Raw genomic sequence first — 12,746 nt, forward strand, 5'->3', positions numbered from 1 at the left:
TGGTAAACACTGGGGGGAAGAGTGTTTTATCACAACTTTGTATTAGAAAAGGAAGCCAAAATTTATCAAAATAACATTTGATCTTGTATTTTAAAAAATTAGTTGGTACTCTAAGAACACATTAAGTCTTACAAAGCAAGTAAAAATGACTGCTGGGTGTTTTGAGGCAGTAGGGTTTCTTTCTTCCTGAATGATTGTATCACGGCAATAAAACATAAGGCCCTTCATCTTTTCATTTTGCAAAATTATTGAAGATCTTTACTGCTTTTTATTTTTTCTCCGTGGAGTCATGGTCCTGTATTCAGTTTTCCCTTCTGTGGCAGGCGGCTAGTGCTGCTTCGCCCCATCAGGCATCAGGGGCATTGGAGGGGCATTCTGCAGCTCTCCAGCATCACTTTCATTGACTTCATGAAATCTTACCTTTTTTTCCCCAAGATCTGCAATTTTTCTATGTAATTTATTTGCACTGTATGTGTGTATTACCAGATGTTTAATCTCTGACCATCAAGGAAGCCTGACAAAGACACTGACTCAGTGGACAGGGAGAGAGGCTAAATGGGGACTGACTCTACAGGGAAGGGCAAATTGTTGGGAGATAGAATTTTTTTATGCTTCCTATAAAACCTCACATCAGTGAGTACTTTTAGGCATTCAAAATAAACACCTGTGTATTCACCAAGCTTAAGACATAAAACATTGCAGAGCAAAAACCAAATAACTTCATTTAAAAATGCATTAAGGACCCAAATAGACATTTCTCAAAAGAAGAGACACAAATGGTCAATAGTTATATGAAAAAAATGCTCAATGTCAGTAATCATCAGAAAAATGCAAATCAAGACCACAATGAGATACCACGTTACATCTTTTAGAATGGCTATTACCAAAATGACAAAAACTAACAAGTGCTGGCAAGAGTGTGGAGAAAAGGAAACCCTTGTACGCAGCTGGTGGGAATGGAGACTGGTGCTGCTGTCATGGAAAACAGTATGGAGTTCCTCCGAAATTTAAAAATGGAACTACCATATGATCCAGCAATTCACTTCTGGGTATTTATCCAAATAAAAGAAATCAGTATTTCAAAGAGATATCTGCACTCCTATACTCATTACAGTATTATTCACAATAGCCAAGATATGGAAACAACCTAAGTGTCCATCAAAGGATAAATGGATAAAGAAAATGTCACACACACAGACACACAGACACACACACACACACACACACACATACACACACACACACACACGAATAGGATTCAGCTATTAAAAAAGGAAATCCTGGGCTGGGCATGGTGGCTCATGCCTGTAATCCCAGCACTTTGGGAGGCCAAGGCAGACAGATCATGAGGTCAAGAAATCGAGACCATCCTGGCCAACATGGTGAAACCCTGTCTCTACTAAAAATACAAAAATTAGCTGGGTGTGGTGGCGCATGCCTGTAGTCCCAGCTACTCAGGAGGCTGAGGTGGGAGAATCGCTTGAACCTGGGAGGTAGAGGTTGCAGTGAGCCAAGATCGTGCCACTGCACTCCAGCCTGGTGACAGAGCAAGACTCCGTCTCAAAAAAAAAAAAAAAAAAAAAAGTTAATCCTGCCATTTGCTACAACATGAGTGAACCTAGAATATATTATATGCTGAATGAAAAAAAGAAAAGCCGAAAAAAAAAAAAAAGACAAATCCTGTATGATCTCACGTATATGAGGAATCTAATAAAGTCAAACTCAAACTCAGAGAAGCAGAGAGTGAATGGTGGTTCACAGGACTGGAGGGTGGCAGCCGGGGAGTGGGAAGATATTAGTCAAAGGGTACCAACTTTCACTTATAAGAGGAATGAGTTCTGGAGAACTAATATACAGCATGGTGACTGCAGTTAATATCACTGTATTGCACACTCAAAATTTGCTTGGGAAGTAGATTTTGTGTTCTCAACACACACACACACACACGCACACACACATACACAGAGAAAGAGAGAGACAGAGAGACAGAGTTCACTGGGTGAGAAAAAAGCAACAAAAAGAACATTACAGACTCAATTGCTTGCTGTCTTCCAGATCCTGTTCCCCTTCTCTCTCCCCAGAGATCACTTCCTCAAATTTCCCCCTTCATGTTTTTATACTTGTGCTTTGTGTAATATACCTACGATATATTACTATTTTACATGCTTTTAAACTTTGAAAAATAATATCATCCCATAGCTTCCTCTTTTTTTCCTTAATACTATCATTGGAGATTTCTCTCTGTGAATATCTATGCTTTAGTGCCTCACTCATTTTCATGATTCATTATGTCCCACTGTCTAAATGGACCTTAATTTATATCTTTTTCTCTTGTTCATAAACATTCGGATTAATTTTTGCCATTCCAAAGAATTCTGCAATAAACATTTCTTTTTTTATTTTTAATTTAAAGACAGAGTCTCACTATGTTGCCCAAGCTGGTCTTGAACTCCTGGAGTCAAGGGATCCTACTGCCTTGGCCTCCCAAAGTCCTGGGATTACAGGCATAAGCCACCATGCCTGCCTGCAATAAACATTCTTTTTTTTTTTTTTTTTTTTGAGACAGAGTCTCGCTCTGTCGCCCGGGCTGGAGTGCAGTGGCCGGATCTCAGCTCACTGCAATCTCCGCCTCCCGGGTTCACGCCATTCTCCGGCCTCAGCCTCCCAAGTAGCTGGGACTACAGACGCCCGCCACCTCGCCCGGCTAGTTTTTTGTATTTCTTAATAGAGACGGGGTTTCACCATGTTAGCCAGGATGGTCTCGATCTCCTGACCTCGTGATCCGCCGGTCTCGGCCTCCCGCAATAAACATTCTTGTATGACTTCTTGAATATGTGTGTGAGCTTCCCTCGGGCTGTATGACTCAAGTGCAGCCTGTGGACTGCCACTGACCCATACAGGCCATGACCAGGCGAGCACAAAAACTGAAGGTGAGCACTGAGAGGCCTGTGCAGCAACTTGACACTGCTGTGACATTTATCGTATGTTTAAAAGGGTCGGTCGACAACAGATTGGACATTTTAAACATGAGTCTTTCACTGCACATAGCTTGAGAGCACAGCTCTAGGGAACAACCTCTAAGAGGAGCTGCTGGGTTGTGAGGTGTAGCCATCGCCCACTCAGCAGATACCACCAAACCACTCTCCACGGGAATTGCACCAATTCATCCACTCACCCGTAGCATTTGAAACCTGTTGGTCCACATCCACCTCAATTCTTAGAAATGTCAAACCTTCAAACTGGGGGTTTTGCCTTTCCATTGCATTCCTGCTGATATTGTTTGCACTTCCCACCTAAGGGCTGAAGCTCAAGTACCCACCTTTCCACAACTGTCCGCTGCTGTAGCCACTTCTCCCAGCTGTGCCGATCAGGCAGTTGAAGGCCATCTCCTTGGCATTGAGGTGGAGGAGCTGGCTGGCCTCCACAAAGCGCCTGGTGATGTCCAAGGGGTTGGCACCCACTAAAGCAATGAGAGAAAGCAACACATGTCCCTCCTAGCATGGGGCTAATGCTTCCAGTAAAGGACCTCTGTAAATGGCCCAGGAAAGAAGGGTAGAGTAGAGCACTATTCCTAGGGTATGCAGGGGTGAGGGGGCTACTGCGAAAGGCTCTCAAGCTCTCAGGACCTTTCAGGTGTTGCTTTGCTCTCCTCCCTCTGCCTGTCTCTCTTCCTACCCATAGGCCTGGGTACCAACGCTATTGGTTTCTGAAATGACGCAGCATCCAGAAGTCTTGATCACTGGTGCTGCTCTAGGTCCTGGCCTTGATCCTGGGATGGCACCCTCACTTTGGAAGGACCCTGGTTCTTTTTTTTTTTGAAATGGAGTCTCACTCTATTGCCCAGGCTGGTGTGCAGTGGCATGATCCCGGCTCACTGCAACCTCGGCCTCCTGGGTTTAAGCAATTCTCCTGCCTCGGCCTCCCAAGCAGCTGGGATTACAGGTGTGCACCACCACGCCTAGCTAATTTTTATATTTTTAGTAGAGTCAGGGTGTCACCATATTGGCTGGGCTGGTCTCGAACTCCTGACCTTGTGATCCTCCTGCCTCGGGTTCCCAAAGTGCTGAGATTACAGGGGTGAGCCACCACGTCTGGCCTGGGACCCTGATTCTTATGACTCCCCCTCATTCTGGCTCTACTGGGCTCTGTCTGGCTACTTCCCAATCGGCCCTCCTGATTTGAAAACTTCACATGCCACCCAGACATGGGTGCTGTCTCCCCACCTCAGCATCATTCTCACAAATACTACTCCTCAGTGCCTCTGACCTCACACCATTCCTATTGCTAACCTTCAAATCTGGACTCTGCAAAGGTGGGGCAATGGCAGGAAAAATGGGAGAACAGGGAGGAGTGAGAGGATGATTCCAGGAGCTGCAGAGGGAAGGCATCCAATTCCTACAGCATACCCACGGTTGCCACCTGTTCCAGCATGTGCCTCTGAGATGCCTGTCTGTAGTGGGTGTGGTGGGCACATACACAAACATCTGGGCCTTACCCGACATAGACTCCACCATGGCCTTCATCTTCAGTTTGAGGAGCTCCGTCAGCAGGTGGATGGACTGCTGCTGAAACCTGTTCAGGGTCTCCTGCTGGGCGCGCGCCTCACGGGCCATGGTGGGAGTGAGGGTGGAGCGCTTGGCAGTGGTTGCCAGCAGCACTGGATATGGTGGTGCTGGTGGTGGTGGAGGTAGTGGCTTCTTCAGTGTGGGGACCTGCACAAAGGTGGGTTCCATGAGCACCACCAGGGGGGCTCCAAAGCTGACCTCCAGGCCCAAGATGTCGGACGGGGTAGGCACTGAAGGGTCACTGATGAGCTCTTCCCAAGTGAACTCAAAGATGTTTCTGATGCCCTTTGGTATAGAAATGCCTGCATTCTGGCAGATCATGAGGAGTTTGGAGATGCGGGCCAGTAGCTTGGGGGCCATGGCTGTGTACTGCTGGTATAATTCTAGGTTACTCTTGATGTAACTCATGAGAGGGACCTTCAGCTATAAAGAGAGCTCTCTGAGAGGTGACTGAGAGCAAAAGTTCTTCCCTATGGTGAAGGCTTGGAGATGGACAGAATGGATGTGCTGAAATGACCCTTACAGGTCATTGAGCCAGTGGTTCCTATCCGGAAAGGACAAGAAAAGAGTTAGTCACTCTCCCCATAGTAGGGCAAGAGGATGTCCCCCTCCCTTACCTACCCAGAGACACCATCAGAGAGACCAATGTTAATGAGTCACTTTGGGAAGGGTCTGGTGATAAGTATGGTTCCAGGAAAGCTTCAAGGACAGTCACACAAACTGGGTATAGGACCCTGGGGGGCTGGAGGAATGGAAAGGCTGGGGAAGAGAGAAAGGTCCCATTGCACCTTTTGTAGTTAGAGATCCGAGGGTGGAAGATCTGCTTGTGGTCAATCAATAAGAACCTGCAAGAACAAAAAGATGTTTCACTGGTTCTCTTTGGAAGCGAGGGATGCAGAAGCTCCTGGTTGCAATGCCAAGTTAGGCTTGGAATTATCCAACACGTACATCTGAGGGCAGACAGGAAAGAATGAGAACAATGCATTTTCTAAGCTCAATCACTAATATAATTTGCCAGATTTCATCAAATCCAAGACATTCATGATCAAAGGATGCACCATCTTATAAGAAAAAAATGAATGTAATCTGCCATTGATTGTAAGACATACCACAATTTCAGAGATGTTCAAGTTGGAAAATACGTGCCTGAAAATCAATGGACTATAATAAATATTTTTCCACTTTAATACTACAGTAGTGTTTACCCTGACATATTTCTACATTGTGTTTTATTTTTACCTTCTTAACTTATATGAAAAATAGACCACTGGTTGAAGAGAGGAAGCATAAAGAACAATTTAATGAGCAAAAAAAAAAAAAAAAAAAAAAAGGCTAGAAAAACCTGTAAATACACTGGCAGAGTTTTGTAACCAGATACCGAAAGTTTCATTTTTCTGATCAAAATGAACCTGACAGCAGTCTTTAGTAATATATCAAATTAAAACTAGTCACATCTTATGCTACGCAAAAATGATTTGTTTCTTATAATTCCCAAGGGACTTTATGAGCGTGTGAGCCTTTGTGAAAGACTCAAGAATCCAGAGCACATAGCAAAGGTCAACCTGAGGGAGACTTAGAGGAGGAGGGGTGGGGAGGTCTGTCCCCTTTGCTGATGGCCATCTTTAGCACCTTGATGCAGAGTTAGTGAGTTGTTCCTGTTGTCCAACTCCAACGACCCTAACCAGCCCACTTACCACGAAGGGCTGCTGGTCCAAGGCTTCTGATCACACTTGTCAGTGAGTGCAGCTGTCCAACCATCTCTTCGACCACCTTTTATCCTGACAACCACTCCAGCCGACACACCTATGTCTTCTTTTCCACTAGACAATGCTCCCTTTCCCTTTTCAAACTCTGTCCCCCCCGGAGCCACCCCAAGTTCGCCATTCCAGGACAGCCTGCCTGGTGCCCACCTTCCGTGTTTACAGGATAGGCTCAGGGCCATGAACTTGTGTGTCAACCCAGTGGTGAGAAGGCTATCATCTTTCTTGTTTTTCTGAGGAATCAGAGCTCTTGGTCAGGAGTCACCATCTGCAGACTCCTGGCACGGAGGCCTTTCCAAACACCACATTACTTTTTCATGGTCTCTGACCTGCCTCTGTCCATCTATCAGTAACAAAATCTCCAAGGAACATGAGCCCCAAAGAGCAAACCCTTCTAGCATGCTGCTGTTTTGCAGATACAGTGGCTTCCTACGCCTATTTGTTGACCCCCTGACATCTCCATTCCTCAGCTTTGCAGACTGGGAAAAAGAGGCTTTGTTTTTGAAATTATAAGTCCACAGGACAAAGAAACCACTCAGAATTCCAGTCATCTGGGCAACCAGCCAGAGGGATCTGACCCTGACAGTGCAGGGCAGAGTTTTTCTTTTTTTAAAGTCAGGACTCAAATGAGAAGAAGGAGATAACTAATACAAATCTTGAAATATCAACTGGTTTGGGAAATTTGTCCCCCCTGCCTCCTGCCACCAGTTTCTTTGTTTTTGGAGGTTAATTTTGAAGATATATCTTACAGATAAAAGCTGAATTTTCGAACAGCTTTATTCAGATAGAATTCACATACAATCCACCCTTTTAAACGTCTGTACAATGGTTTTTAGTATATTCAGAGTTGTACAACCATTACTATCTAATTTTAGAACATTTTATTGCCCCCACACAAAACCCATCATCAGTCACTCTGTTTCCCCTCACCCTCAGGCAACCATTCATCTAGTTTCTGTCTCTATGGATTTGCCTGTTCTGGACATTTCATAAGAATAGGATCATCAACTCTGGTTTTTTGTGACTGTCTTCTTTCACTTGCTGTAATGTTTTTGAAATTCATCCATGTTATATAGCATGTATCAGTACTTCAATCCTTTTAATGGCAGAATAATAGTCCACTGTATGGATATACCACAATTTGTTGATCTACTCATTTGTTAATGGGCATTTTGGTTATTTTTATTTTTTGCCTTTTATGAATAGTGCTATGAATATGCATACATAAGCTTTTGTGTGGGTGTATGTTTTCATTCTCTTGCATATGTATACCTAAAAGTGGGATTGCTGGGTCATAGGGTAAGTCAGTATTTAACTTTGTGAGGGCTTGCCAGACTGCTGCATCATTTCACAGTCCCACCAGTGGCTTTATAAGAATTCAATTTCTCGGGCCGGGCGTGGTGGCTCAAGCCTGTAATCCCAGCACTTTGGGAGGCCGAGACGGGCTCATCACAAGGTCAGGAGATCGAGACCATCCTGGTTAACACGGTGAAACCCCGTCTCTACTAAAAAATACAAAAAACTAGCCCGGCAAGGTGGTGGGTGCCTGTAGTCCCAGCTACTCAGGAGGCTGAGGCAGGAGAATGGCATAAACCTGGGAGGCGGAGCTTGCAGTGAGCTGAGATCCCGCCACTGCACCCCAGCCTGGGCAACACAGTGAGACTCCATCTCAAAAAAAAAAAAAAAAAAAAGAATTCAATTTCTCTTTGCCAGCACTTGTTATTATGTCTTTTTGACTCCAGTGCTATCTTCGTAGATGTGAAATTATGTCTCATTGTGGTTCTGATTTCTATTTCCCTAATGACTAATTTGTATTTCCCTAAGCATCTTTTCATATGCTTATCGGCCATTTTATATCTTTTTCTGAGAAATGTGTATTCAGATCTAAAATCTTTTTTAAAAAGCAGTGTCATTTTAAATTAAATGTGGAGATAACCTACGTTTATTCCGTATATTTAAATCTCTTCAAAACTCAGCTAGAGGTGACCATGTGACTACATCCTGACCTGAGATACAGATGAAGCTCCTGGGTAAAGGACCCTGAGAAATCTGTTTGAAGGAGGCTGCCTTCAGGGAAAGAACATTTTTTTTTTTTTTTTACGAGCTGACCTCTCTAGTCCTTCTTGCCTGAAATGGATAAGATGACTGCAGCTCCAGCAACCGTTTTGAGCCACAAGGTTACCCTGAAGAGGGAAACCTCGCATTAAAAATGGCCAAGTTGTGTGGCAGAACCTGGGCTCCTGATGACATTGTGGCACCCATGCCAGCACTTAACCATCCACCTCCAAGCTTTTCCCACATGCAAATGAACCTCTAATGCCTTTAAGCCACTTTATTCAGCTCTCTATTCTGGCCATTGAAAGTGATTCCCGACTGACCCCCAGCCATGTTAGATCATCACTCCTTCCTTCCTTTTCCATTTATCCAGTTTCTATTTTGTCATTCATTTTTCCATCACTGAGACCTGGATCTTGACCTCAAGTAGCTCAGCAGCTACCAGGCAGGGCTGACTTACAAAATCGACTTATGTGATAAGGGTCACACTACAGAAAAATGTACAAAGGCCATGAAAAAAAAACAAAACAAAAAAAAAAAAAAAGGAAAGAATTGGCACTAGACGGTGTTCTAAAAGATGAGTAAGAAGTTGCCAGGCAGATAGGAAGAAGACAGGCATTCTAGGAAGAAGGAACAGCACCTACCAAGAGATGGTGACATTGGAAGCATGGTGGGCTCCAAAGACTGCATGTACCTCGGTATGGCTGGGGTGTGGGGGGATCTGTGGGAGAGTAGCAGATGAAACTTGGAAAGTGGTCTAGAATCAGATCTTGCAGGGCCTTGTATATCATTCCCAAGAATTTGCATCGGCTATATAATCAAATACTCCATGCAAATACTGAAATGTATTGTCTTTAATGGCTAATTGTGTCCCATATGGTATCATCTCTGCAGTTGGAGGGCAGGGGCCATGTCTTCTCTTTTATAGTCTCTACCATGCTCAGCCCAGCGCTGCTACATGCCAGAAACGGAAAAATATCTGTGGTATTAAAGTCAGCCACATAGCCTAAGGGACCCATGCAGATGGCTATAAACAAAGCTTCAAGATGCAATTCCCACAAAGAAATAAAATGTATAAGAAATTTATAAAAGATATGAGGGATGACCATGGACGCAGCACCTTCTTCAGTCAACAATATGCTGCATGTCTCCGCTGTTTCCAGTCAGCTTCTGGGACAGGGATGGGGAAGGCACAGGCCCTCCTCTTGAGGGCTCACAGTAGAGAGGGGAGACACACACACAGAAGGCTACAGTAAGTCAGAGTGCTCTCTGCAAGGCGGAATGGAAACCCAGAGAAGGAAGTGTCACTGGAAGGCCTAGAGTTAAGGTTCTCATGTCACATGAATGTGTGTTCAGGCGATGTGACCTTGAACCCAGCCTTTGATCTGTGTGATGTTCCCAATGGCCACATGTGACACTAGTCCCCACCTTCAAGGACTGTGAGGATTAGGGAGGTGGTGTGTGTGAAGGGCCAGCACACACACAGCACAGAGTTGAGTGATCAGTAAATGTTAAGTAGAAAAAAGGTCATTATTTGAAGTGGTCAAAGGTTGTATTCCAGGTGATGGGCACAGCTCTTGTATGGGCTGAAGGCTCCAAACAGCCCTGACAAGTTTGGGGAACAGCAAGGAACTGGAGGCTGCTACAGGGTAGTGTAGAGGTGAGGAGGGTAGGACCAGGTGAGAGGAGCCTGAGCTTGATCTTGTAGCTGATGGGAAACTACTGAAGTTGGCAAACAAAGGAGGCATCTGCATTGTAGAGTGCTCCTTCCGCTGCTGGCAGCATGGAGGGAAGTACGGTGGGGTGAGTGCGAGATGGACAGCTGCTGCTAGGTGTTAGCCAAGGACGTGAGCTGCACCCACAGCACACTTACTTCTGCCTACGATCAAAAAGGATGTTCAGGCCAGGCATGGTGGCTCACTCCTGTAATCTCAGCACTTTGGGAGGCCAAGGTGGGCAGATCACCTAAGGTCAGGAGTTCAAGATCAGCCTGGCCAACAGAGGTGAAACCCTGTCTCCAGTAAAAATACAAAATGTAGCTGGGTGTGCTGGTGTGCACCTGTAATCTCAGCTACTCAGGAGGCTGAGGCAGGAGAACTGCCTGAACCCGGGACGCAGAGGTTGCAGTGAGTCGAGATCGTGCCATTGTACTCCAGCCTGGGCAACGGGAACGAAACCCCATCTCAAAAAAACAAAAACAAAAAAAAAAAAAACCCCAAAAAAACGGATTTCCAGTCCTAGGAGTACCTGGAAGGGTATAAAAAGACACAGACCCAGCAAACTGCCAGGGGTACATGGTGGCGCAAAAGCAGGACAAGGAGGAAAAGGGAAGTTCTGAATGAGCTTCAGGAAAATCAAGGGTACTCAATCAGAAGGCAGCTGAAGGGAAATGGGCATAGATTTAAAAGCAGAGAGATGGCATACCACCACTCCTTTATGGGCACTGATCCAGAACACATTTTTCGGTCAAAGCATACAAAGCTGTATACTTAAGAAAATCAAACTAGGCCTCCTCAGGTTATCTGGTCGTGGCGTTCTTTGCTATTTTCTCTAGTTTCTGGCTCTCTGATTTTAATCAGAAATACTGCTGATAAGGGCAGTGAGTCCAGATGTCAGCGCGTGACTGCAATTTGTGAGCAGGCATGGCTTTAGGCTAGGACAGGTCTGAGACTCAGCCCTCATTAGATGCATAAAACAAATGGAGGTGGGCCTAGGAAAATGAATAGATGCTGTTCTCTGTACTGTTAAGCATATAAAACAGCATTCTGGACAGATGCTTGAATTCTCTTGGCAGACAGAAGGAAAGAAGGGCTCGGCTAGAGAGAAATGGATCTTAGGGTGAGCAGGGTCGGGGCCACTGCACATAAGGTTGAGCTTAACTTCATGCAAAGCCAAGGTTTAATGTGACACTGGAATCTCATGGTGGCCATCCTGGAGTGGATTCACAAGGAGATTCACTGTGGTATCGAAGGGCCCTTACTGTGATGGGTCTCCTGACAAGACCCATCAAGAAACATAAAATCGACCATCTCTTTGACCCAGTGATCCCGCTAATGAAAGTGGCACCCCAGGGGACAGTTAGAAAACTGGGGGAGGAGTGTCGGGGAAGGTATCTGTATAAAGACCTATGTTTGTTAAATCGTACTAAAAGATGCTTATAGCCACTTCATTCCCTATAGTGAAATAATGATGTACGTTAAGCTGATGAACTATTAGGCAACAATTAAAAATAACTAGGAAGCTCGGTTTTAGAAATGTTAAAGAAAGAAGAACCAAATGGTGTGTATACACTGATTACACATTCCATGAAAACCTGTACAGATCATTAGTTGAACACAGAGATACAAAGCCTTTTCTTTTTAAGGAAAAGGTAATTCTTTTTGGAAAAACAATAAAACCTGGGTTCCCAGCAAAGACAGTGGCACAGTTACCAGACTACTTGCAATCTGGGAGACCTGCACTGGGAACAGGGCCCACTCTTGTATTTTTTGGTTTTCAAAAACTGTGAACAACTATGGCTGTGTGTGGAGAGGGTGGTGTGGGGTGGGGTGAGGGGAAGTGGACACTCTGTTTAACCTCAGGGAATAATGACCAAAAAAAAAAAAAAAAAGGCGGGGGTAGGTGGAGGGGAAGGAATGCAGTACACAACAGAGAAAATGCTTAAAACCTGGCCAAACTGTTACCAAGCATGTGAGCTTTGAGTTAGGGAGAATGTGGCAATTAGAAATGTAGTGGAGGGCCGGGCATGGTGGCTCACACCTGTAATCCCAGCACTTTGGGAGGACGAGGCGGGCAGATCATCTGAGGTCAGGAGTTCGAGATCAGCCTGGCCAGCATGGGTGAAACCCCATTTCTACTAAAAATACAAAAGTTAGCTGGATGTGGTGGTATACATGCCTGTAATCCCAACTACTTGGGAGGCTGAGGCAGGAGAATTGCTTGAACCTGGGGAGAGGAGGTTGCAGTGAGTTGAGATTGTGCCAGTGCACTCCAGCCTGGGCAGCAGAGTGAGACTCCATCTCAGAAAAAAAAAATAAAAATAAAATAAAAACAAAAACAAAAGAAATACAGTGGAGAAAGAAGATGTTTCAATTGACGGCAGAAGAGATGCAATATTTCTGGCTACTTCTACCACTGGACAAACGCTCACTTACTATGTATGAGTGACTATATAGATGCAGCCTGGGATTTATTAAGAAACACCATAACAAAACATCAATAGGCCAAGATGACAGGTTTTCACTACAACACCTTACTTCCTTTGAACATTTGGATTTTCTAGTTTTCCTAGACAATGACCTACACCAATCACACCATCCCTGGCCTCTTGCCCCCAGTACACACACTTTAAACATGAAGATAATGT

At 44.8% G+C, this 12,746-nt stretch overlaps 1 protein-coding gene across 5 annotated transcripts in view; it reads right to left on the reverse strand.

Moving 5' to 3' along the window:
* C2H3orf20 (chromosome 2 C3orf20 homolog) overlaps positions 1-12,746 on the reverse strand; it is a 93,832-nt gene that overhangs the window by 79,875 nt on the left and 1,211 nt on the right. For 2 of the 5 annotated variants that reach the window (XM_021922676.1, XM_009181298.3), the window contains exons 2-4: positions 5,354-5,410; positions 4,496-5,109; positions 3,320-3,460 (exon numbers count right to left, since the gene is read on the reverse strand). In XM_021922676.1, coding sequence (XP_021778368.1) covers positions 3,320-3,460; positions 4,496-4,973 — 619 coding nt within the window. In that variant the 5' untranslated portion in view covers positions 4,974-5,109; positions 5,354-5,410. Of the gene's footprint in view, positions 1-3,319; positions 3,461-4,495; positions 5,110-5,353; positions 5,516-12,746 lie in introns of all 5 variants that reach the window. The other 3 variants (XM_003906860.4, XM_003906861.4, XM_003906859.4) reach the window with 3 other exon arrangements.

This window comes from Papio anubis, chromosome 2, assembly GCF_008728515.1.
Source record: "Papio anubis isolate 15944 chromosome 2, Panubis1.0, whole genome shotgun sequence".
Taxonomy (NCBI): domain Eukaryota; kingdom Metazoa; phylum Chordata; class Mammalia; order Primates; family Cercopithecidae; genus Papio; species Papio anubis.